Source organism: Kwoniella shandongensis, chromosome 3 (genome assembly GCF_008629635.2).
Source record: "Kwoniella shandongensis chromosome 3, complete sequence".
NCBI lineage: Eukaryota > Fungi > Basidiomycota > Tremellomycetes > Tremellales > Cryptococcaceae > Kwoniella > Kwoniella shandongensis.
In genome coordinates this window covers 349,022-374,733 of record NC_089289.1, presented here as the reverse complement: position 1 = coordinate 374,733, position 25,712 = coordinate 349,022, and the positions used below count along the sequence as shown (strand labels likewise).

General features: G+C 50.2%; 8 protein-coding genes across 8 annotated transcripts; 3 read left to right on the top strand and 5 right to left on the bottom strand.

The window, feature by feature from the left end:
- Positions 1-664: 664 nt before the first annotated feature.
- On the top strand, positions 665-2,911 carry CI109_101499 (uncharacterized protein; the record flags this gene model as incomplete). The annotated part of the gene is made up of 6 exons (XM_032003090.2): positions 665-1,218; positions 1,357-1,507; positions 1,622-1,843; positions 2,048-2,376; positions 2,466-2,533; positions 2,628-2,911. The coding sequence occupies 6 exons, from the start codon at positions 665-667 to the stop codon at positions 2,909-2,911; spliced, it is 1,608 nt and encodes a 535-aa protein (XP_031862412.2).
- A 324-nt stretch (positions 2,912-3,235) lies between these two features.
- On the bottom strand, positions 3,236-6,467 carry CI109_101498 (uncharacterized protein; the record flags this gene model as incomplete). The annotated part of the gene is made up of 16 exons (XM_065966985.1): positions 3,236-3,346; positions 3,406-3,438; positions 3,491-3,539; positions 3,608-3,629; positions 3,683-3,712; positions 3,771-3,835; positions 3,886-3,930; positions 3,992-4,011; positions 4,080-4,229; positions 4,307-4,362; positions 4,426-4,583; positions 4,651-4,663; positions 4,735-5,164; positions 5,244-5,609; positions 5,703-6,228; positions 6,286-6,467. The coding sequence occupies 16 exons, from the start codon at positions 6,465-6,467 to the stop codon at positions 3,236-3,238; spliced, it is 2,256 nt and encodes a 751-aa protein (XP_065823057.1).
- Positions 6,468-6,761: 294 nt separating this feature from the next.
- On the bottom strand, positions 6,762-7,262 carry CI109_101497 (uncharacterized protein; the record flags this gene model as incomplete). The annotated part of the gene is made up of 3 exons (XM_032003092.1): positions 6,762-6,848; positions 6,983-7,053; positions 7,166-7,262. The coding sequence occupies 3 exons, from the start codon at positions 7,260-7,262 to the stop codon at positions 6,762-6,764; spliced, it is 255 nt and encodes an 84-aa protein (XP_031862414.1).
- A 368-nt stretch (positions 7,263-7,630) lies between these two features.
- Positions 7,631-13,686, bottom strand: CI109_101496 (uncharacterized protein; the record flags this gene model as incomplete). The annotated part of the gene is made up of 6 exons (XM_032003093.2): positions 7,631-9,684; positions 9,748-10,259; positions 10,315-11,759; positions 11,828-13,078; positions 13,132-13,167; positions 13,231-13,686. The coding sequence occupies 6 exons, from the start codon at positions 13,684-13,686 to the stop codon at positions 7,631-7,633; spliced, it is 5,754 nt and encodes a 1,917-aa protein (XP_031862415.2).
- A 461-nt stretch (positions 13,687-14,147) lies between these two features.
- On the top strand, positions 14,148-15,428 carry CI109_101495 (uncharacterized protein; the record flags this gene model as incomplete). Its single annotated transcript, XM_032003094.1, has 5 exons — positions 14,148-14,336; positions 14,401-14,453; positions 14,516-15,026; positions 15,106-15,199; positions 15,283-15,428. 5 exons carry the CDS (start codon positions 14,148-14,150, stop codon positions 15,426-15,428), a joined length of 993 nt encoding a protein of 330 aa, XP_031862416.1.
- Positions 15,429-15,553: 125 nt separating this feature from the next.
- On the bottom strand, positions 15,554-19,400 carry CI109_101494 (uncharacterized protein; the record flags this gene model as incomplete). The annotated part of the gene is made up of 11 exons (XM_032003095.1): positions 15,554-16,521; positions 16,580-16,633; positions 16,691-16,920; positions 16,990-17,102; positions 17,160-17,687; positions 17,741-18,064; positions 18,124-18,315; positions 18,368-18,826; positions 18,891-18,938; positions 19,001-19,123; positions 19,197-19,400. The coding sequence occupies 11 exons, from the start codon at positions 19,398-19,400 to the stop codon at positions 15,554-15,556; spliced, it is 3,243 nt and encodes a 1,080-aa protein (XP_031862417.1).
- Positions 19,401-20,506: 1,106 nt separating this feature from the next.
- CI109_101493 (uncharacterized protein) lies at positions 20,507-22,779 on the top strand (the record flags this gene model as incomplete). Its single annotated transcript, XM_032003096.2, has 2 exons — positions 20,507-20,921; positions 20,996-22,779. The coding sequence occupies 2 exons, from the start codon at positions 20,507-20,509 to the stop codon at positions 22,777-22,779; spliced, it is 2,199 nt and encodes a 732-aa protein (XP_031862418.2).
- A 344-nt stretch (positions 22,780-23,123) lies between these two features.
- CI109_101492 (uncharacterized protein) lies at positions 23,124-25,308 on the bottom strand (the record flags this gene model as incomplete). Its single annotated transcript, XM_032003097.1, has 3 exons — positions 23,124-24,399; positions 24,454-24,625; positions 24,687-25,308. The coding sequence occupies 3 exons, from the start codon at positions 25,306-25,308 to the stop codon at positions 23,124-23,126; spliced, it is 2,070 nt and encodes a 689-aa protein (XP_031862419.1).
- Between the last annotated feature and the right edge of the window lie 404 nt (positions 25,309-25,712).

Below are 25,712 nucleotides of genomic sequence, written 5' to 3'. Positions count from 1 at the left end.
CCATACCAGGCCTTTCTCTCTCGAATGACTCTGCCTGTCTTACCAGATGGTTGATCATCATCATAGGCGGTGAGCATATCTCAATTTGTCAAACGAGGGATATACCGGGCTGCTGCTGACAAAATGTCTCGTGTTTGTATCAGTCACGATCCTCATCCTGGTGTCTGCGTTGTGTCTATTCATCATCCTCACTTCGCGCGAGGTCTATCTCATCTATCAATCTCGAAAACGTCACGCAGTAGATCAGAGTGAGCATGAGGAATTGATCAAAATAGCAGAAGACATGGGAGTAGATCATGGGAAAAGCGATTAACAAGGACAGTCATCCACATAAGCAGTGTGTATACTAAAAGATGACCAACCCACCCAATGTATAAGTGGTTCTGAACGCTGCGATGCTACGAAACGCTATTACCACTCTTCACTCATTCGCTGCTCAGGGTCAACCGTTGAGGCACCGAGCTCGTCCCCCTGAATATGGTGGTTAATCAGTGTTTTAGTGTAATTTCTAACTTTGTACTAAAGATCCCAAGTTTAACCTGGTTCGACGCGTGGAGTGGTGGTGGTGGTAGTGTAAAGATGAATGACATTTGTTGTTCTCCATTTGATATTTTGGGATCGTTACCTTGTTCACCCATCCACCCACCCACTCATACACTTGGTGATGGCTTACAACACATCGTCCCCATCTCCATTCGCTCAACGTCTCGTATCGCTTCGCGTCGCCATGGCCGGCCTACGACGTACAAACATTCTCTATATCATAATCTTCATTATCTTGATCATCTTCTTCTTACCCTCCACTAGTCATTCCCTCTTATCCACTTCCTCCTTCTCATCGTTGTCCTCAACAGCTGGTCGACCCGGAACTCCCGTTGACGTGGCCGCCATCCTTACGAGTACTCCCTCTGGACACGCACACTACGCCTGGACAGAAGAAGATGCTACAAAGACCGATCTGGGCGAAGGCGGTCTACCATTCGTCACTCTGAATGGGGGGAAACCCCATTTCCTAAGATTCGACGACAAAACAATCATCGATGTGATCACCGGAAAAGAGTTACAAGGAGCGAATGAGGGTACGACTTTTAATCTTGCAGTGTTGAAATTGCCAAGGGGGAGTAAATGGGGGTTCGTAGGTGTCGCGAGGGGACCAACGAGGAGAAGAGAGTTTATGGCAGTGAAAGGGAATCCCTCAAGAGAACAGGTCTTGGTAGCGTGAGTCGTAGTTGTGCAACATAAGAGCTCGTGGGAGGGCAGGAGTCCCATAGACACACAAATCATTGCAAATGACATGACCTTTGCCCACTTCCTGTGAGCTCCACGCTGATGATGGTGGCTGCCACCACCCGACAGGTTCGGTCTTAATATCACCTCGGAAGGTCATTTGTTCGCCGTGACACCGGGTCAAACACTCGATATACCTATGGCGCCTAAAGAGGGATGTATCTCTGCCGGAGTATGGGTCGCTACCTACGGAGCGGAGGATCCTCGTCTGTTCTGGACGGTAGGTCGCATTCCGTTTCCTTCCCCTGCCATACCTCCAGATACCCCCTCTGCTCTATCCCATGTCAGGTGATTCTCTTTGTCGGTGCTAATCTCACGATTTTCCGACTGGCAGGACGCCGGCACACCAGCACTAACCATCGCTCGTTATTCCGACGACATCACCACCTGTCGATCAGTCGGATTTGTCGCAGACCTACGTGATTTATATGCGCCACTTGACGAGGCGCTAAATCCTGGAGATGGTGTTAGAGAGTATGACTCGAGAAGGATTTCGGGAGCTGGAAACAATTTGGAGTTGTACAAGCGGGATAACCAAGGACCTGTCGAGAAGAATGTGAGTGGTCGGCTACAAGAGGTTCCTTAGACCTGTCGCTTGTCACACATTCCGCTCCCATCTGCGTAACTCTTACCTGTACACCAATCGTCGATTGTAGAACAACCTTCTTTTGGGAACACATTCCTCTTTTCCTCTTCCGAACTACTTGACTCATCCTACGTCTCAGTCTGGCTGACAATTGTGATATTACTTCTCCTACAGTGGGTAGGTTTCTATCCCGGCGCCGTACCAGATGGTCACTCCCTCTACCCACACGTACAATACGCTTTCGTCCCCTCTCTCGCCCTTGTACCCAATACCATCACACCCCGTCGAATAATCTACGATCCGATCGTTCTTCCTACATCACTCGATACTTCGAACTGTATAGGCGATGCACATTCAGCTTGGGAAGCAAAGAGAATACATCAGGCTAGTCCACTATATCGTTTGACTCTGTGTAATCGAGGGAAAGGGTGTGAGGCAGGAACGGAAAATACGGTGTTGTTTGGATTGGCACATACTAAACGAGGTCCGAGTCATTATGGAAAGTGAGTAGGCACGGCGCGACGACTTGTATCAAAACAGGTAGTAAAGCTTCAAGGAAATGGCCATGTGCTGACGATTTATTGCTATTCAGGTTTATCGCAACGTTCAACGTGACGTACCCTCACAACGTCATCTCCGTAGGACCCAGATTCATGATGAGTGAGTGTGATAGCGGCAGAGCATACTACCGCACTACCGTTATCAATGACTGACTCACCCTTTGCTGTGCAATCTGCAATTCCTTCACTCGCAGACGACCTCAACGACGACCAAATCAACTATGTCCTAACAATGGCCCCTATCGTCCCAAGCGACCTTGACCCTTCTATCCCACCTCCATCGTATAAAGGAGGGCAACAATATCTACCTAATCATTTCTTCTTGGACGATCGGATTCTCTTCACACTAGGACACGAAGATATAAAGATGGTTAGTGTCCTAGCTGATCTGAAGGAAGTACTGGGACGACAGAGAATATGTACTGTGGCAGGAAGTGGGAAGAGTCTGTTCGATCATACACATCAACATCATCATTAGAAAGGGGGCATAAGCAAGGTTTGGTAGATTACCTCCGCCTCAGAGGGACAAGGTACAGACTTTGTTGCGAATGGAGAGATCAAGTATAGAGAATAAGCAGTAGAGATAAGCGACATCTTGGGCTTTTGTATGCATTTACATTCACTTTCAACACAATCACAAGTGCAATCCGACTTGATTCTTCACCACGTAATGATTCGCTCATTGCAGCGTAATCTGCGCGCACATGCACACATCATGAATTTTGTCCATGTGATTGTCCCTTTCAACATGGAACATTATTGATTTTTTTGACTTGCTTCACGAGAAAGGAGTAACTGTACCCTAGCCCTGGATCACAAATGCAGGTTCACCCCCCTCCGTCACTCCATTCGATGTGTGAGCTACGTCATGAGCACTACCCACCCATTCATGCAACCACTTGAACACCTCGTGCTGCGGCCCGTTGTCAGCTACCTCTTAGATGGAGAGTCGGAAGGCCGGGGGTGACTCACGTGCCACTTGGCCGAATTGTGCGGTTTGAGCACCTGGGCAAGATGTCAGCTTGCTCTTGCATTTGTGGTCCGGAGGTCAGCTCACCCAGTGGTTCTCATCCGGGAAGTAGACAAATCGACTAGGAATACCTTGGCTATGCATACGAAAGCGAGGTCAGTCTAAATCGTCGATGCTTGCCGTAAACATTGCCCCTCGACTCACGTCTGAAGAGCGGTAAATGCACCTGCAAATTGTATCAGCTTGAGTGCCAAGTCAATCGGTCTGCTAGAAGCTCACCAAGCCCTTGCGAGTTCTCCAATCGATAGTCTGGAATGGAGTATCCGTCAGCTGATCTGCATACGCTGCGAAGGACGAATCAGCTCACCTTTACCACCCTGAATGACCAGCTGAGGCGTATTCCACTCTATGGCGTGGTTGAGAGGACTCCATCTGCCGGATGATATCAGTCGTGCCTCATGGAGGCGATCCCGCCAACTCACTTCTCATACAGAGCTCGGTTGGTCATCGGCGTGCCCTCGAACTCTCTAGAACGTCAAAGTAAGATCAGCTTACGTACTAAACTCGCGTATACTTCGAATGACTTACTGAGTGGGGAACCAAATCTCCTGCTCATCCATCACCATTATCAGCGACTCCGCTAGCGTAACGGTGCACTGAAAAGGCAGCCACTCACCTCGGTAGAGAAGTACGTGGTAACAGTATCAAACACACCGTCGTGGCACACCAAAGCCTTGAAACCAAAGTGATCATTGTGGCCATTAATCCAGTTGACCATGTATCCACCGTACGAAGCACCGAGACCAGCTGTACGTTCCGGGTCGATCTGCGACACGATCGAAATGAATCAGCAGGGTACAGGACCCGCAGTTTCCTGTTAGAAGTTTGAGAAGCTGAACCTACCTCGGGATACTTGGCCAACGCAGCTTGATAACCAGCCAAGAGGTCCTTGAAAGGCTCTAAATCAAGAACATTCCGTCAGCCTCTCAGCTCAAACGAAGACCGTTCAGTGGCCAACTCACTCCCTCCCCAATCTCCCTGGATGGCATCTGTAAAGTCCTGACCGTATCCGGTCGATCCTGTGGGGTTCACAGCGACCACAAAGTATCCTTGAGAAGCAAAGACAGCGGGATTCCATCGAGTTGACCAGGAGTCCTCCCAAGCACCTTGAGGACCGCCACTAGGAGTGAGTGAGCGGTTAGTCAGTGACATATCCCACAGATAATGTCCGCTACTCGACGACTCACTGGATCAGGAACGCTAATGAGATGTCACGAAGATCCAAATCAGCGATGTCCCCTCCATGTATATAGAAAAGGTATTTCACTCACCCAAAGGCCACACTTTCTCTTGTCCCTCTTTCCACCCTCGTGGCTTCACAACCCAGGCCATCACATCTTTCCCTTCCGCACCTTCGAACCACAACTCCTCACCATCGAGTCCTTCAAGTCTATCACCGATATGCTCTGCTGACCAAGCGGTGAGACGTTTTAGCGGATCACGAGGCAATTTGTCGCCATCTTTGTCGCCGCCCTTGAGCTTTTTAGAAGACGGATCAAGGGTGAGGATGAAATCGTCTGAAGGAGAAGTGAGTGTGTTGGAAGAGACGAGTAAGGAAGTAGGTGTGAGCGGGGTGATGGAGGTTGTAGAACCGTTGAAAATGAGTGGAGTAGGGAGATGGTTCGGGTGTGTGAGATGGTAAGGTAAGATTCGACCGTGATGTTCGGCTGTAAAGTAAATTGACTCGGAGTCGAGAGCCCACTGAAAAGCGACACAATGCAATAGCATAGTCAGAAAACGGGGCGTGGCAGATGAGAGAGTTGTGGAAAAGGTGACTCACAGTTAGACTACTTGGACTCCTATCCCATTCCTCCGTCCATCTCTCCGTCTTTCCCTTCTTGAAGTCGTGAACTACAACTACCCGCTTATCGCTCTCATACCCATCCTTCTTCATCTCGAGCCAAGCCAACTTTTTTCCATCAGGCGAATACGCGACGGTGCTGATGGCTCCGTGACCATGAGGCGTGAGATGGTGCGGTGATGATGTGCTAGGATGGTCTGAGGTGAGGGTCGATGGAATAGGAAGGAGATAGAGGTCTTCGCGAGTGTGAGTGGCGACGTTGAGATGGGGTGTCTTGATAGCTAGAGCTAGGTGGGAGTGCGAGAGGGAATACGAAGAGCTGGAGATCGGGTCCATTTGGGAGATCTGTTAGGGAGCAAGACGGGATATTGGCATCAGTCTCGTCTGCGCTTCCATTTGTCGCAGAATTGAGTTGAAAGTTGAACTGCAACGACTCACCAAACCCGTCCCATTGAGGACGTTGGCGAACGCCCCCTTGGTTCCATGCTCAGCCGCCCATACCCCACCCTTCTTCTCTAATCTGGTTAAACCCAACGTCCAAACCCTCCCAGGAACTCTCCACTCGTCCCAATGTCTTACGAACAAGTCATCATACACCAAGGCACTATCACCCCTCTTCTCATATTTCTCATTCCACTTTTGAGTACTCTCAAACGAGTAGTCATGCGTCCACACCTGACCCGAGAAACCCAAAGTCTTGCTTTCCGACTCGAACTGGAGTGAAGAAGGCGAGATCCCAGCTGGGAAAGTCAGGATGGGGAGTGGTTGTTGTTCCTTGGAAGAAGCTAGTTGTGCGGTATAATTGACAGAAAAAGAGTAGAGAGTAGAGTCGTTGAGAAAAGCGAAAGTGTTGCTGTCGAGCCAGATGAATTCGGAAGCTTGTGCGGGAGTGGTGTTGAACAATGAAAGCGGAGGAAGAGTGACGGTCGTGTTCAGCGATAAAAGGTAGACGAAACGGGAAGTCCTGCAGCAATGAGATGTCAGTGAGCTGGGTACATCGACCTGTCGCGGGGCGGCTCACGAATCGTGCTTTGGATCCCATTGATCCACCACGGAGAGCGCATGAGCACCATCAGGACTAGCAATTGCAGGCTGTGGTCTAGGTGCGGCTAACATATCCGTGGGCGTGAACACATCCTGGATGGATAAGACTGGTGAGACCACCAGTCCAAACCCGAGGAGAGCGAGTTGAGCCAACTTCATCTTGCTCGGCTAATTCAGTACGATGCTTCGAGCAGAACAAGAGGGTTGATTGAATGTCGCGGATATACTGACTGATAGCGGACGTCCTCCATCTCGAAGCACATGCTACCACTTGCACTCGCACGTCATGAAGATGTCGTGATGTCACAACATTCAGAGGACCAACTTCTCACATGCTGGGTGGGGAAACCTCGTTTAAAGATGTCTGCTGAACCACAACAGATGAGATGTAGGATACATGATGCATACTTGTAAACTTCTTTTCCCTCTTTCTCGTGTTCTCAGCTGAGTGATTTATCCAGTCTTGGCTTCAGACTTGGTACCAGTCTCAACTTCATGCCTAGATTCACCCTCGACGTTCTTGGCCGATTCTTGGGCGACCTGTAATCGGAATAGAACGACAGTCAGCGTCATTCATCGTGTATACGAACAAGATGTACAAGAAGTGGTAACATGAGGGCGATGGGATATGTGTGATAAGAAGGGAAGACAGGGGGTTAAAAAGTCTGACTCACCTTGATGGCATCGGCAGTGACACCAGCAGTGTTTCCCTCACCAGGAGCGGCAGAAGTGTTTCCCTTGGAGTCTGTGAACGCATTATACGTATTAGCATATGCCCATTAATCACCATACCACTTGACCGATGAGCTTCTGGAGGATGTGTCATCCGTGACGGAATCAATAAATGTTAAACATACCAGGTCGTTGTTCGGCTTGAGTGAGCTGCTTAGCACCCTCGGGGAGTGTAGGGTCGGGCTTCTCAGAAGAAGGTGATTGAGTTCCAGGGGCGGCCATTGTGTTGATGATTCGTGTGTTTGTTTGGGTCTTTTCGTCGGTTGGATATGAGTGAAAGATGAAAGATGAAATGTAACAAAAGGAAACATTCCATCCATTCCTTCGTTAACCTACGAAACACGCAACCGACTAGTCACTAGCAAACACTGACTGTGACTGGTGGGGTGGAATAGTGATAGAATGACGTCACATGCATACATGTTTCCGGTCCGGTTCTTTGTACTATTCCTCCGACTGTGGCACCCAATTCATTCATCCATTCATTCATTCATCACATCCATTCCATGCGAAATCACTCTTATATTCGAGCTATGTTTGTGTGCATAAAAGTATGGAACCAAATGCATAATGCTATTCATATGCTACAACTATGCTCGATAACTTACAAACCATTCCCAATCATCTTCTACCCACTTGAGCATATAATCTTCCACACCTCCAATCTCATCGTCCTCCTCGCCCTCGTCGTATTGCACACCGTCAGCCTCTTCTTCAGGCGCTTGCGATCCTTCCATTGTCGGACCACCCAGCATAGGGGTACTACCAGCCTCTTGGCTCCTCCCTCTATCCATTGGGGGGTCGCTTGGCTTCGCTTTAGCCCCCACAGCGCCCTCTTCGAACTCTTGCAAGTCGAGCTCCCCTTCTCCCAATGCCATCCTTGCAGCTTGCACATCCTCCTCATCCTCCACCTCAGCTAGCGCTCTGGCCAATTCCCTCTCTTCACCCAGGCGAGGTCTAGTTTTCTCCACATCTTCCGCTATGGGAGTTCCTTCCACATCCACATCGACGATCCCGTCCTCCCCTCCTTGCTGTGACGCGACGTTGTCCTCGGCCTGACCTGTATCGCCATCTTCATCGGCGCCCGATGAGAGACCTGGTACGTCGCCAAACATATCTTTCCACCCGACTCTACCCCACCAATCATTGTTGAAACCACCATCTTGGATGACCATTCTATCCAACATCCTCTTTTGATCGGCCTTTCGTAACATGTTCTCCTCGACAGTATGTTTACTAACAAATCTGTAGATGTGGACTTCTCGAGTCTGGCCGATTCGATGGGCTCGATCCATACATTGTCGATCCATCGAAGGGTTCCAATCAGAGTCGTAAAAGAAGACCGTGTCTGCTCCCGTAAGGTTGATACCTACACCACCGGATCGGGATGAGGCGATGAACACAAAGATACGAGAATCAGAGTTGAAACGTTCCGTGATCACTTGACGATCTTCAATCTTCGTACTTCCATCCAGTCGGAGATATCGATGTCCGTTATAACTGAGGAAGATCTCGAGAATATCGAGGACTCGTGTCATCTGCGTGAAGATCAAGACTCGATGGCCGCCCGCTTTCAAATCGCGAAGCATCTCGTAAAGCTTTTGCAACTTTCCACAATCGTACTGAAGAAGACTGGAGTCTGGGAAGGCGATCTGCAGTTTTACGGTTGCGTGGTGAAGGGTGTCGAATTCGGGTTCCATGAAAGAGGGATGGGTGTTGGGCTGCAGACCCGGCAAAGCGTAGTTGGGCATGTCACGCGCCACAGCGTTTGGCGGAATCACAGCGAACAGGTCCATGATGGGTTCTATTTGTCTCGCTCGACTCGGTAGCGAAAGGACCAAACTCGAAGCAGGCGGTCGATACTCTGCAAACATCTCGTCTCGCCGAGGAAGGACATCGTTCGGCAAAAGGAAGTTTGGCGTGTGACCCAGCATCTTGAGAAAGGTCGAGCCATATACCGGACGAACGGAACATCTGCGTCGGTTAGCATCTCGTAGGGATCGCCAACGAGAGATGCTGGACTGTTCTTCCGCCCAAGCACGATACTTCAACCATCCTTCAACAGTTCTCGTATCCCGTTTGGGTGAGGCAGGACCTTTGCCCCTCTTAGCTACCTCGATCGCAAAGGGCAGTTTATCGCTGGCATCCAATTCCGCTCTGGCCTTGCAGACCCATCCTGACAGATCCTCATGGGCTGTCACGCCCAATCCCAATGCCAGATAGTCCACCCTCTTTTCCTCATTCTCCTCAATCAGCCTTCTCCTCACCAAGATCTCGGCTGGTTCGAAATCCTTCACCACGCTCTCCATAGCGAAACTCGTACGGACCGGTCGGACCTCGAACAGATCAGGATGGTTGCACACCTTCCTCAACTGCATGAGCGTGTTCATGACTCCGAGGTATCCGCCAGACGTCAACGCTTCTCGAGTTGAGGCCCGAGCCATGAACTCGTCATAGAGGAATCGCTGACGCTTGGACAATCGACAGTAGACGACGTGTTCGAACTTTCCTGGAAGTTGTGTTTCGACCTCGGACTTGAGTCGACGGAGGATGAACGGTCGAAGGAGTGTATGCAGTTTGGCGACGGTCGCGAGAGTTTCTTCGTCCATTGCATCACCAGATTCGACAGCTTTGTCCATCGGATCTTAGGAGGAGCATAATACTTTAGCTAGGGATCACTTCAGAAACCGCCATTTTTGGTACTCACTGGAAAACCACTCCATAAACTCCTTGTGATTTGCAAACCCAACCACTGCCGTCGCATCCGCACCAATACCACCCGGCATGAGGAAGTACAGCAAACTCCACAACTCCATCAGGTTGTTTTGCAGCGGCGTACCGGTCAAAAGCAACCTTCGTTGCGCTTTGAATCCAAGAAGCGTTTGCCAACGTTGTGATCTGAAGTTCTTGATGTTGTGGGCTTCGTCCAAGATCATGTAACACCAGCTTTTCCTTCGGAAAATGTGTTGGTCCGCCAAGACGATCTGATACGAGGTGATGCACACTTGCCAGGCGTTCTCCGTATGCCATCCGATTCGCTTCTCTTTTCGTTCTTTCTGGTTGCCGTAGTATGTTAAGATCTTCATACCCGGTAAGAACTTCTTGAACTCCATTTCCCAGTTGAGAATGACAGATGTGGGAACGATGATGAGGTGTTGTCCCCATACTCCCTTGTCGCAAGCAAGATGACCAAGCAGAGAGATGGTTTGGATGGTTTTCCTATGCGGATATCAGCTACGGTATAGACGACAGCCGAACGATCTATCACACTCACCCTAAACCCATCTCATCCGCCAAAATGCCGTTCATCTTGTTGGCATACAAGCTAGCGAGCCATTCTAGACCACCCTGCTGATAAGGTCGCAGTGTTCCTCTCAGAAGGAACGGCGGTCTCACTCGAGGGCCAGTATCTTCGTCCGCCTTCCCATCAATACCATTCGCGACTTCTCCTCCTTCCTCGTCATTCTCGCTTTCCTCGTCGTCTTCCTCCTCTTCGCTGGAGGGTTCCGGTGTACCTTCGTCATCGACCTCTTCGATCTTCGGTCGTTTAACGCTGAGCTGTTGAGGAGTCTCATCGGGCGACCAGACAGACCTCGGTCGACGTTGTCGTTTGCCTTCGACGATCAAGGCGGGCGATACTGGTTCTGTGGGCAATGCCTCGTCGGTGAGCGACTTGTCCGTCTCGACATGTCCGTTCGGCTTATATGCCTCTTCAATCTTCATATCCTCGAAATCACCATTAGATGCAGGCATTGGATACCCATATCGTTTCAGCAGCTCTTCGATGGGCATGTCGGCATCGGCAAGCAGTCCCTCGTCTTCACTATCCGCTTCCTCTTTCACGTCGTCGGCATCCTCCATCTCTACATCGAGCTCGGCATCTTGCTCGTCGAGGTCACTAGATGCTTCCCCTTTGAATTCGATATCGTTTTCGTCCGGATCAGCTCCTTGAGGTAAGGGTGTGATCGAAGCGACTTTGCGAACTCTGCGAGATTTTGATATGGGTTTCGATGGCGTAGAAGACGTAGATATGCCATTCGGTTTCTCCTCGACGATTGAACTCTCTAAAGTATAACGGGCAGCCAACGAGACACCATGATCGCCATTCACAGGGGGTACAGCCGCTATCGGAGGTCTTGTCAAGGTATTGGTGATCGCTTCATTCTCAGCGACATCTCCCTCTACCTCCATAGCAGAGGAGGTCGTCGCGGTGAGCGTGACGTCCGGATCGACATCCATCTGTGCGTCCTCGGCTACATCTTCCTCGTCGACGTCCACATCATCAGAAAGGAGAAATCGAAGGTCGGCTTCCGGCTCATCTTCGTCACTTCCGTCTTCTCCACCTGCGCTATCCTGTTCGTTGTCATCCACCTCTTCGACAGCTCCGGTATCTCCGTTCTCATCGAGTAACGATTCCGGTCCAGCAGAGGACGTAGGGGGCATAGTCGAGTTCGGCATCTGATCCTCGTCATCTGCGTCATCTACGTCACCGCCATCCGATTCCTGACTGCCTTGCCCCTCCTCTTCATCGGTATCTTCGGCAGAAGACACTTCTTCTGTCCCCTCAGACTCCATATCGTCCTCGTCGTCTTCCTCGTCGGGGGCTTGCACTTGCGCTTCGAGTAGACCTGTACTTCTCTGCAAGATGTTCTGCAGATGTTCCTTCCCTCGTCGATCTTGCTCAATCTTCTGTGCTTCGAGGACTTTCGCTCGGATTATCTAAACGGCAAGACCATATCAGCTCTCGATCAAGGCTGGTCACAACATTAGAGCAACAACATGCTCACCTTCACTGCCAGAGCCCACCTCTTTCTGATAGCCTTGACCAGGTCTTTGGCCACCCTCTTCCTCTCCTTCTCTTCCGCTAGTCGTTCCCTCTCCTCTTTCCCTTCCAACCTCTCCCAATAAACCTGTATCATCCTCGCTATCCTCTTACAGACGACAGGCTTCAACTTGGCCTCGTTGAGCATTGCGTTCCGCACTTGTACCATGTGTGCCATCAACGAATCTTGATAATCCGTCTTTCGAGGTGGTAGTCTGACTTGAGCTTTGTGCGTGTTTGCAGCAACAGATTTGGGCAAAAGGGGATCTTCAGCCTCGTCTATAAGACGCAGTAATCGTCCATGTTGTTGGAGATACATGACACGCGCGCGGAAGTATCCTTCTCTAGCAGCTCGAGTCTCAAGCGCTTTCTGATCCAGTTGTGTACCAGTATCTTCAATGTGATGATACGATTCCAGTATTGGTGATATATCGCCATTGTATTTCGGTTCTGATGTTGGTCGTTGACTCGGTTCGGTGTACCATATCCGGCGAGGACCAGGTACACGTTGTCGAGGACGTGATGGGGGAGGTGGGAATGGTAGATGAGCGAGGGACGGAAGTGGAGCAGGAGCAGGTACGGGTTCCGGTTCTTCTTCCTTAGGTGTCTCCACAGCTGGGGACGCGCTCCCATCTTCTGCCGCATCGATGTCCTGTTTCCCACCACGTAGCTTCTTGGAAGCAGGTATGTTAGGTAATGACAGTCTGCCTCTTTTCTTCCCCTTTCCGATCGGATCTGCCAGCTCCTCCATCTCTTCTTCTGCTACCGTGACGGCAGTCGGGTCGATCGTAGCTCTCCGCGAGGCTTTGCTCTTTTTAGACGGTAGCGGCGGAGGCGGCATCACAGTAGTCGACAGCTCCGCTTTGCCGCGTTGCGACAACTTGCCTCTTGCAGGAGTTCCCTCTAATCCCTCAACAAGGGGATGAGCCTTGCCCTTGCCCTTAGCTGACACATGCGTCTCTTCAATGATTAAGTCCGTAGCCTTCCCTTTCCCTTTGACCGAGGCAGGAGTATGTCCGTTGACTGGTACAGCAGCAGTAGCGGTGGCAGGAGTGACAACCTGAGCTAAAAGTTCGGACTGCTCGTGAGCTTGTCGACGTGTTGTACGTGCGGGAGCGACCGTGCGTAATCGAGAGGGTCCAGCTTGGGCAGAAGGCCCAGCCATAGAAGTAGCTGGCAGAAGGTCAAGAAGATTGTGTTTGGCGTTGGCTCTCCACTGTACTATCATCAGCGACTACCACTCTACTGCCATTGACAGCCCGGACTTACCTCGAGGAAGACTGGTGAGTTGTCCGTTTTGGCGTGCTATCAAATCAGTGAGCATGAGCTTGACCTTTTAGCTACATTGAGCAGCAAATGTTAGCTCACCGAAGGATCCCATCCATCCAGGATCGTCACATATCTTTCTAGGTGGAATCTCTCCCTCACAGCATCATCATGCCCGTCCACTACATGCTTCAACTCCTTCTCCTTTCCTTGTAAGACCTCATCACGCTTAGCTCGTACACTCTCGTCACCCAATCGACGATGGATGTTATCCAGTTCTCGTTGTGTTGGTGGTCGTATGTTACCAAGAGTGACACTGGCCGTTGGCGATGAAGTTGCTTTGGACCTGCCCTTGTTTGAAGGTGCAGGTGCAGGTGTGACCATTGGTGAAGGGACTGCCGGTGGAGGAGGTCGTGTTCTGAGCGAACGAGAGCGTCCCAATGTACTACCAGACGGCGTTGACGGTCCAGCATGCGAGTTACCCGCAGTGGAGATAGTCTGGGAGATTATCGAGTCGTTCGCAACTGGAAGAGGAGGAAATGGTGGATCAACGTCCATAGTGGACAACCTCCACTTCGTTGTAATTTCGAGCTGTTTTGATAGGTGACAAATCCGTTCACGCGTCCATCATAATGACGATACAGTAGTACCTCGTAGATGATCGCCCTCGTCTCGGAACGTCGAAAAGTGTTGATGGAATGTACGATAGATGACGATAAGTTGGTCAAGTATGTAAATGAAGATATAGAGGTTGGTATTGTGACATGTCGAGAACGCGATGTGAGAGCGAAGACGCAGCGAGTGAGGGTGGTCAATGGTCAGCTGAAGTAAGGGGGAATAACAACAAATCGCATATTTCCGGAATGTGGCACCGTTGTGCGAGGCAGAGATTGTGGTGCCCCTACTGCTGGTGACGATGGAAAGCGGATAGACACGACAGTGGTGGTGGTCTTACTTAACAACAACTCTCTTGCATATATAGTACATAATCAAGATCTATCAAGCAACAGCGTGCTAACATGATCGCCCTACCGAGTCCCTTACTGGCTGAAGCACCCTCTCCATCCGTCCGTCAGGCAGCTCAACACGCCGCAACCAACCAACATGGTTTGATCAACTTGGTCCGACTCGTCAAGTCTCTTGAGGGGAAGGCCGCCTCGGAAGGAGATGAAGACGTCGAGCCATGGGCACTGAAGAGGGATTGGGAGGTGAGCTAGTCGTTTTCTCTTAATACTTGAGACATCAATAGCTGACACAAATATGGTATGGTAGACTGCACTGTATGCTAGGGCTCTGCTTGATGCTTTGCAAGGTGGAAATGAGCAGTAAGTCCCCCCATCGTTCGTCTGTGGATGGTCTCAGTTACTGATAGAAATCCCGTTTGCAGATCCTCGACCACTATTACCTCACTTAAGGACCTCGATCAGTCACTCACGTACATCGAATCGTCGTATCGCTCTCGACTTTCCTCGCCTCTTCCTACGCCAGGTCTCAATCCAGCATTAATTGCACTTCCCATGTCTCCTTCAAATACTTCTATGACCAGTCGAATCCCTACACCACTTCCACTCCAATCAACAATCAACGGTTCCAACCAACCACTTCCTGCTCCAACTCCTTCCTCATCTTCGACACCTGCACCGGCTACTAGCACTGTCCGTAAACGACGCACGCTTCAAACTGATCGATATCTCTCACAACGAAATCGAGAAGATCTCACAGGTCAAGAAATCGGTCTTCTCCCTTTAGTCGGAGTCGGATCACGTACCGACAATAACAATGGTACTGGCACTGGGAAGAAAGGACAAGGGGATCGGGAAAAGCTGTTAGGTGATGGACTGGGTCAAGCGATTGGTTCAGCTCAATTACATGAAGAGCTAGGAGGTCAACTTGTCGACGTAAGTCTGACGTTCTGACTTGGAGATCGAATGCACACCGAAGGAGGGTCGGAAGCTGATGTTGGATACGATATGATAGATGTCGCATCGACTCAAGTTGAATGCAATTCATTTCGCTTCGTCACTGGAGAACGAGAAGACGATGTTGGAGGATTCACAAGAGGTGTTAGAGAGTGAGTTGCAGATTTCTTCTTCGACTTGATGTCCCTCCCCTTTCTTCCCGTTACATGCTGACCTTGACGGTCGTCAATCGCAGAGAACCTCTCTGCCACTCGCTCGTCGAAAAAGTCGCTCTCATCCGTCTCAAAGAAAGGTCGAGGAACGACATGTCTCACTCTCGGTGTCGTCATACTAGTCATGGTTCTGTTCGTGTGGACATATATGCTCATTCGATTCACGTAGTTGTATATGCATCGCATCGTCACCTCTTTTCTGTATGGAGGTTGACACCTTTAGTGCAAAGGTAAATGTTGAGAGATTCGATCGTAGTACAAGTGTCACATCTAACTATATTAATGCTCTCATCATTACTCCTCCTCTTCCTCTTCATCGTCGTCATCTTCACCCTCACTGACATCCAACCCACCCTCCTTCATCCTCTTCTTATCCTTCTTCCTCTTTCCTGTCAACTCGTCCAACAACACTAACAGATCTTCATGCTCCTTCCCTTCCTCTTCTCTCTTCGTCTTCTCCTCTTCCAATTGCTTTTCCAATTCTTTCACTTTAGCATCCAGTTCCGCAGCTCTCTTCTTCGCTGCTTTACCACTACCACCGCCTGCCGCTGCACCGGTATCTGGCGGTGTAGCCGTGGCTGCTGCTGCGAGTTTCTCCTCGAGCTTTTTCACCTTGGCTTCCAGCTCTGTCGTCTTTTCGTTCGATTTACTCGAGCTCTCTTCCGCCTTCTTGTCCGCTGCTTTGACCTTGTCTTCTTGCTCTTTCAACTCCTTCTCAAGCGTTGCCACTCTCTCCTCCGCAGCCTTCACCTTCTCCTCTAAGTTCTTCTTCTCCTCGTCGGAGACACCCTTTCCTGGTTTACTGCTTCCCGATTCAGCTTGCAGCTCCTTAACCTTCCCTTCCAATTCCTTCAACTTGCTCTCTCTAGACTTAGAGCTCGCTTTGGCCAAGGCTAATTCCGAAGTAGCTTTCTCGGCTTCCGCTTTCACCTTCTCCAGCTCTTCCGACACCTTGTCCAACTCGGCTTTGGTAGTTTCGGCAGTCGACGCGGTGTCCTTGACCGAGTCATATTGTTCGCGAAGGGATTGTAACTCGGTCTCAAGCGCTGATTGGGCAGATGTAGTTTCCTGCAATTGCGTGGACAGCGATGCGATCTGAGATGACAACGAGTCGACCTCGTTGACCAGTGTATCCTTCTCACTCTTGTTCTCCTTCGTCAGAGCTTCGAGCTTTGTCTGCAGGTGAACAACCTCCTCAGTCTGGCTCTTCAGCTTTTGTCGAAGTGACATGATGATGGCAGCGCTTTCACCGTCGTCGACAGCTGTGATAAAGAACATTAGCATACAGCATATGAGCCAGTCTTTGCAACAATGACTCACGACCAGATCCTCGGACGGCATCAGGATCGATGGCAATCGATCGCTGAATGGTATCTGATAGGGCCAACTATCAGCTTTCGATCTGAGAGAAAGGTCCACATCCGCACTCACAATAATGGTTCTTCCAGAAGTCCACAAACGCCCAGTCGAACCACAGCTCCAACCCATCATCAACTTCGGTCGCATCTCCATCGTGTAGTTGAGCCACTGGATCCGAACTCTCGGTATCGAATCCGTCAGGTTGCACTGCTCGGAAACGCGGGTCTTCGCGTAATCTTGCCATTCTCGAGACGAATTGGTCTGGACCGATACGGGAGTGTAAAATTGGGTGAAGAGTTGCTCTGCGCCGTAAAATCTAATCAGCTATTGACCCTCGGAGGGGATCGAAAGAAACGAGACACCTGACTCACCGTGTGATCTCTCCGGGTTCTCTGTTGAACTCGTAGCATACACCAAGCAAGAAGGCGCTCAATCCTTGCACAAGAGGATCAATACCAGTCGCTTGAGTGATCGGTTGGATGAGCTATGCAATATTGAGAATTAGCCCTTTGACACATCGCGGTGCTGCTCATTCACTCACCACTTGTAAGTTCGCGCTCTCACTCAAGAACTCCTTCACGGTCTTGGGACTATCCCACAACCATGTACACAGGAGCACAAGATATCCGACCATGACCCTGGTCCAATCCTCTTCCTCTGGCAATCCGACCGTTCTACCCTCCTTCGCAGCCCGGTTGACACACTCCGTCTGCTCCCTGGCAGCCATCATGAGATTTCCTACGACAAGTTGAACAAGCGAGACTTTGTCATCATCGTCTGCAATGGCGCTCTCTCCAGGATCACCTGAGGGGATCTGCAGCTCCCTAGCGAGCTTCTTGGAATGTTCAGAGTTTCGAAGGAGATGCGAGAGGAGCAGACATGAGAAGAGAGGCCGGTACGGGTCGAACTCGTCTGCTGATGAATGAGGAAGATCGAGTAGTCCTGAGAGGATCAGAGAGCCGGCTGAAATAGGGTCGTTTGGATAGTGGGCGTTGGGATTGTCAGCTGGAGGAGGAATAAGCGAAGAGAGGATGCCTATTCTAGCATCGTCGTTGCCGGTCACAAAGGCCTAAGTCAAGCATCAGCACAACGTTCAGACTCCAGTCAATCCGGCGGACATACCTCGAACATGTTGACTCCTGCTGCGCGATTTCTTAATCCCCTACCCGAGGCACTCGCGTCGCCCTCGATTACTGCTGACACTAAGGCGACGGCAGCAGGTTGAAGGGGGATCCTAGCAAATGTCCCCTTTGGATTCTCTTCATCTGGCGGAAGCGCAACTAGCGGAGACAAGACAAGACCGGAGAGCAAATCCTGGTTTGCTGGTGAAGAAAGCAGAATGGGAGTGAGGGTGTTAAGAGCTTGTGACTTGACTCCATTGGGCGCATTTGAAGCGAGAGCCAGTTCGAGGAGACATCGAGTGATCCCACCAGTCACCATAGCGGTCTGCGATAAGTCATAAGCTAACAGCTCTGGTCTCGCATAGCGGTAACGGATGCACGCACCTGATTTCCACCTCCTGGTCCTCCAACCAACATCCGAATCAACCCAAGTATCAATCCTGTGTTATAGATCTTCTGCTCTGGCCAAAATTGCACCGCGAACTCGTCTGGTGTAGCCACATCAAGTGGTAAAGGCGATGGGAATCCAATGATCCGGGGGATAGCAGGGATAAGTGATAATTCTCGGAAGTAATTCTGCATTCGATTAGCATTCATGTCATTCATGTATTTGTGGCACAAGACTCACCTGGTTTGAGACGTTGAATCTCAGTAGTCCACCAACAGCCGTCAACGCATCCTGGACGACGATCCCACCGTCCACCCCACCTTCCTGATCGATAATCTGGAATAGCTTCTCAAAGGCTCCTGAGAACGCTACGATCTTCTGCAAGTCCGCATTGCCCGCCAACATGGCAGGTAAGAGTAACAACGCCTCGTTTCGTAACATCTCTGCAGCCCATCCGCTGATTGCGGGCGCCGCGCCTGGCGCGTTTGGATTGCCTCCAGCGCTTCCAGTCAGAGAAGCGGGATCTAAGACAGAGAGGATACCATCGACGCCGGGAGGCGGGGCGGACATGATGTATGATTGGGCGACAGCAGGTCGAGAGGTGAGTAATTGTGAGAGGTATTGAAGTGAATAGAATCGAGGGTAGTATGAGGGAGAGTTGGAAAGGAGGTTGAGGAGCGAATACAGAGGTTCGGGGTGCTAGGTGAGTGACGACAGTCAGCTAGACAGCTTGAGTTTCACAAAAGCAATTCTGGTAGCTCACTTCAAGGAAAGCATCGGTGAACCGTAATCCCAAGTCATCCTTCGTAGGCTGCAAGGCGAAAGCAATTAGCTTTCCTTGCGATTGACTACGATGTTCAACAAGCTACTCACCTTCTCTGCTGTTTCCGACAATTGCATCAGAGTTTCCAGCGCAGCCTTGGCAATCTCCACATCAAATGGAGCATCGTGCTCCAGCACCGCAATCAGTGAGGGAAGAGCTCGTGCGCCCACGTCCTAACGACGCGAAACAATAACAACAAGTATCAGCTTGAATCCACTCGACCCACTTAGTAAGAATCGCACACACCTCTTTCCAATCTCTACTCAATCCTTTTAGACCCAGCACTGCTGTCCGACGATCTTCTACGGCCGCACTGGTTTGGATCTTGTCAACCAACTTGTCAATAGTCTCGGTCGCAGTTTGAGGAGCGCCGAGATCACCTCGTAATTGGTTATAAGCGGTTGTGAGACGGGAGGAGAAGAGGGATGTGAGCTGGGTTGTTGACGCCATGGTGACGGATAGGTTCGGTCGCGTCACTCTAGGGTATGACTATGTGTGGTGGTAGTAGTCGCGCAAAAGGTGCTCAGTGCAGAGCTCTCGAATTACAATGACCTTACTAGCAGCTCGTCGACGTGAAGCTAGGTGTCCGACCGAGGTGGGACAAAGTCAACTTAGGCCCCGCGCGCGTCGCTGGCAATCATAACGTACATGTACCGCCACATTGGATCTAATTCCGCGTCATTTTCCGTACGTGGCACCACAACATCCAGTCACCTACTTCCTTAGCCAGGGGTCAGAATCGATGCAAGGCAAGATCGATATGCATAAGTTGCCGCATGTCATGCTGTCGTTTGCCATCGTAGGAGAGCTGTATCGAATGCTTATTATAGCAAGGAGGTTTAGACCGAGTTACGGAACAAAGACAAGAAGCCACATTACCACATTTTCATAATGTTCAACTTATCCCTGACGCGTTTCATCTTTGCGACGAAGATCCTCTTTGTCTTTTTGTTCTTTTTGCATCATCGTCGATCATATCTTCATGCCGCAACAATGCCTCTTCTCACTTATGCCCCTGGGGAAGAGTGAAGGGTCGTCTGCGACATGAGGCGGTACCGACTAAGCTGAATCAGGGGTAAAGTGTTACATGGAGACTTTGTACATTTTCCCCGACGGCTTCACTGACAATGACAACGAACAATGAGGAAGTACAGCTGTGTACTGGTTGAAACGCATACTGACTGATCCCTTCTGTCTTATTTCCTATCCCTTGCTTGCGGTGCTAGTGTGTAAATGTAAGAAGGACAATGAGAGAAGCGAGCTGGTCTGCAACGAGCTGATCGCAGGAAGCTTGGTGCAATCACACTCTCAAATGACACACTGACGATTATAAGGAATGGCATGACTCCTCTCTTCTACATATTGCGATACTGACTCACATCAACCTCAATCTTCAACTTATTTCCTACAACATCTTAATATAACCTTTGTAAAACTCTCGTCGATCATTCTATCTACTATCACCATCGAAATCAATTAAGCTCAACGCCGCCGCCTCATCCTTTCCCCATCCCGTCGATCCCTTCTCATCGTTCGTTTGCCTGGCCTCGGTCTTCATGACGAACTTCAGAATGAACGCCGATCATGACCCACGCGTTTCAACAACGTCCACCGCTCCCACTTTGAGTAGGAACGATTCGACCTCGACCTCGTATACGAATAACGAGTTCTTCAAAGCTCTGTATCTCGATTCCCCCTCTATCGCACTATCACTTGTCGAGCATCCCGACAATCTGGGCAGTGAGCATAAACAGACGCTCAGTCCACCTAAGACCGCAGATTCAGATTCGAGTCGTGGCGACGGCCTTATCTCTGGGGAGGCCACACCTGAAAGCGATACAGAACCAGATACAGGTCCGGATTCGGCTGTACCTCTGACTCATCAGTCGGACAAGGCCAAGGTGAGAGGTACGAAGCCTCTGCGAGTCAGGAAGAAGAAAGGTGCTGCAATTGTTCGACGCGTTGCATCGAGTGAGTATTGTTGTTCACTCGACCAAAGACTTCCCCTTCCATGCAGCTGACACTGACTGATGACCCTCCTCAAGGCCGACGACGGGGATCGACTCTTTCGGTTCCCCGATCGCCCCGATCACCTCGATCGCCCTTGTCACTTACAATGTCCCCTTTAAACACAAGCGCCGCTGCCACGAACACCATGCTCAGACCGATTCGCAAACCATCTTCCGCCTCTACTGCCTCATCTCAACGTCATCCTCACGCTACCATTTCAAGGCTTTTCTTGTCACTCCCTGCACCCTCACCCTCACCCACAATCATGTCCCATTCGAACCCTCCGGAATCGCAAACACTACAAAATCTCGCTACGAACGACATCAAAAGGGATAAACGATCGTCTGGTTCTTCGCTCCACCTCGGATTAGGTCGATTCCATTCGTACGATCCCATCCTTCCCGGTCCTTCACCTCCCGCTTCTCCAGCACTCAGTCCTACCACGCGAGACTTCAATTCAGGTAAACAGCAGCTCTACCTCAAGAAAGGACCCCCTCTCCCCCCTTCTCCCCTTACACCATCTCGCGCACCCAGAAAGGCAGCTAAGCTTCTTGGTACGGAGCAAAACACATCCTTCTCGAGATCCGACCACAAGGGAGGGAAAACCCGATCGGCTGCCCGCCACTTCCGCCCTCTGCCACACGCTACGAAAGTTGAGCTCGAGCGATTCTTTGGCGACGTTCCGAGAAAGATGTCAAAGACTCCACCTGGTCTGAAGAAACCTCCATCTCGTTCTAGATCCACCGGCACTGGTGGTGAAACCTTGGGTGCGCCTCTAAACCTTGAAGATAGGAAGGTGGGAGAGGGAAAGACGGTAGGGTATAAAGGTGATGACGGGAATATGTGGATGGATGTTGAAGAAGAACAAGAGTTCGCATGGCTCATGTCGGATCTCGTCCAATCTATCACTCTGGACGATGTCGATGTCGGGGAGAATGATATGAGACGGGGAAGAGTGGTGGTTGATGAGGTGGACAATCAGAAGTGGGGTATGGAGACATTCACTTCCGTTCTCAATCTCTCGAAACCAAAGGGGAGTAACGGGTACACGACACTCGGCAAATCTCGAGGTCAGAAGGAGAAGATCAACAACAACAACAACAACGCAAGCGAAGACTCCTTTCTCGATCTAGGTCTCGATTTTGATCTACCTCGTAAAGTCGCTCGTCCTCAACATCCTTTCGTCTCGTCCTCCATCACACCAAGGAAAGAAGCGTCCCATCCATGGTCGAAGAAACCCAAAACAGGTCTATTACCACCGAACAAGCTTTCCATCTCACCGCCTATCCCAACACTCATTCCTCCAACTAGGACGAGCTCGAAAATGCCCGTATTGTCTTCATCTTCCCCCGGCAGCACCGACGATTCAGAGAGTGATCTCTCCACTTCTCCATCTTTCTCCACGACGATTTCTCCTGGATTAAGGAGCAACAAAGATAAGAGACGACCTCCCCCATTGACATTACCGAAACCTAAACCAAATGCTAGATTACCGATCTTGACACCTACTACGCCAACGATGAAGGCGGCGGTCGAGCCGTCACGAACACGAAGTAAGACGATATCGATCCAAAGACCCAATACACCGTTTACGAAACCACGTACAGCTCCTCGTGCACCGTCTAACCCGAGTGCTAGAATACCAGTACCGCCTATGTCTATATCGATCAACATTCCCACTTCGCAAGTTGTGGCGCCGGTGCCGATGTCGGTCTTTGAGCCAGTGACTCCGGTCGAGGATGCCCCGATTGCTGTGGGTAAAAAGGGGAGAGGATGGTTGAAGCGCGTAGTGAGAGACTTTGGCGGGGTCAAGGTATAGGTAATCGGATGAATTTGAACAAAACGGTTTGAATGGACGAGAAAGACTGGCGTTGGCGCCGCAGATATGGGGTTTTGGATTGATGATTGTAATCGTAGGCGATTGGAGAGTTGGATGTATAATAAGATACTCGTAGACATGAGCTTCTGCTTGCTGTACACAAGTTTATATCATGCAAATCATGGGACGAACAACTGGCAACGCAAGTCTACTATCACTCCATATTTTGCTGCTTGTAGCGCGGAGATGCATGTCTTGATCGATCTATATATGCAAGAGAGGTATGATACAACAACAATACTGAACTGACTTCCTGCTTACTTACACGAGCTATCAAAACCAACTTATTTTTCATTACTGTTGGCGATCGGATCAAATGTGTCTTTGTTCAAACCTTTTCTATTCCCTTTCCTTTTAGAACTGACAACCTTGACGCTCGTCCCATTCTCTCCCGCACTGGCGACGGGACTATCGCTGCACAAGGCAAGGCCACCATAGCCCACACTTGAGCCTGCTCCTGCTACTGACTTCTTACTTTCTTCCAGCGCTTCATCTTCCTCTACCATCCCCGGCAATCTCAGACTACCTCTCAGACTCGCTTCCAGCCCAGCAACAGGACCTGCACCTGAAGGGGGTTCACCCTCGTCCTCTCCGTCCAGGTTGATGACCCTTCTTCTTCCCTTTTTCTTTTGTACAGCGGCTGAAGAAGCCGGTGAAGCAAGATTCGATTTCGTGATTGGTTGTGTCGAAAGTCGTTGAGATGTATTTGACGATTGTCGAGAATGTGGGGTGGTCGTTTCTACTCTCGTACCAGTCGATGGATCGTGATGAGGAGCATGACGAGGACTTGTTTCGTGTGAGTGGGAGTGCGAGCGAGAATGGGATTGTTCTGCTGTCCATACTTTGCCACCATTAAGCTTCCCTCTCTGACTCAATAGAGTCTCTATCCTCCTATTTTCAGACCACGTGAAGGGAGTATCGTCCAGAATCACCTCCTTTCCTTCTTCCCTAAAACTAGCTCCAAGTTGTATTCTCCATTCATCCGATTCACCGGCCTTGTCATAGAGATTACCGGTACACCACACTTCTCTAATCCCAGGCAAGATCGCCAATCTCCCTACTTCACCTTCTTCGGCCAGCTCGTTTGACCTAACATCGACTCGTTCGAGTCCCATTACCCGGTCTAAGCCGACGAGACAGTCGATCCGGTTGTGTGAGAGATTCAGGGATGTGATATTGCCTAAGCAAGAGGGGGCGGTTCGTAATGAGACAATGACGTTGTTGGAGAGATTCAGAGAGACCAGAGATGACAGGGAGGATAGCGATGGGGGGAGGGCGTTGAGTAGATTGTGGGATAGGTCAAGGTGGGTGAGCGAGGTAAGTGGGAGATCTGGGAAAGAAAGCAGATTCGTCCGTATTAATGAGAAATGTCGAAGATTCGGGAACCGAGGTCTCGCTTTGAGTGTCGGTGACTCTGCAGATCCATTCTCTTCTGTAGGAAGCGTGGCAAGCTCCTCCACCCAATCGTCTCCGTCTTGCACATCTCGAACTGTCAAACTTCGCAGCCCGGGATTTGACGGGATGAGCAGGCCTCGTGGGTCATACCCCTCAAGCTCTAGTCTGAGAAGCGAGTTGCATTAGCGAATGCTCAAGCAGAGAGATTTAAACGCTCACATTTGTAGATTCCGCAATACATCCAACGGGACCCGAACGTCGATTCCTCCCAGTTGGGTATATCCGCCCGCTTCGATCAGATCCAGTATCGGTGGTTCGGAAACGAAAGGTGGATGTATGAGGAGAGCAGGGAGGATTGTGAACATCGTATACAAGGCTAAGAGTATTTGATCTGCAGGCAAAACGTGAGATAAGCTTATCCCATCGTCGCACGTCGAAGTTAGACCGCTTACCCTCGTTGATCTCCTCCTTCCTGCCGAACCACCCTCTGCCACCTTCTTTCGGAACCATACTCCCCAGACTGACACTCCTCATGCTTCCCACCCAGCTCATGACACTTTTGACGTCGCCTTCTTGAGCACGTCTCTCATCGACCCTCGCACCTCTCGCAGCGACCGGAACACCATCTTCGATCGGTACGTCCGTCCTACCCACGTGCGGTAGAGACTGTGGAAGACTCTGCCATCTCAACAGGAGATATAGTAGGCGATCGGGAGGTAATCGTAATAAAAGCGGTTTGACGGTCGGTGTCGGTGTCCGTCTAGGTGAAGAAGTAGCAGCGGATTGTCGAGGGTTGGAAGGTGTACCGAATCCCAATGTCAGAGGAACTTTGACAGCTCTCGACAATGGTGCTGAAGAAGGATCTAGCCCAAGCGTGAGGAGCGTGTATGATTGTTGTAAAAAGGAAGCGGATGTTGAAGAGGATGGTTGTGTTGTACGAGAAGAGGTCGATGCCGGGGCCAGACGAGATGCGTTAACTTTGAGATATTTGTGCAGCTTTGTGAGGTAAGCTGTACCTGTTATAGGTTCAGGAGGAGGTGCATCGGTGGGTTGAGAGACACCAAAGAATGACATGGTGTGTTAGTGTTAAGTTGTTGTCACGACTTGTAGACTGCAATGATTACAAGTTGTGTTATCAACATCATCGGTGTCATTCAGAGCAACAAGCAACAACCCGCTTCGATGAATCCCATATCCGGTAACTTATCATTCAGACCGAAGTGTGGAAGGAGGAGACCGTGGGAAACTGAAATCTCAGGCTCAGACACGTGATCCCTCATTTTGATAGCTGCAACATGAAACACTGAGATTCTGGTTGATTGTTGTTGATGAAACGAATGGACATGTTTTGTTTATTGTTCTCTACTCATTTAGCGTATCTTGGTATACAATCATGAAACAGATACAGACAAACAAACAATGACAATGCGGACGATCAGCATCAGGAGGAGCAGGATGCCAGAGGCATGCCGCAAGAG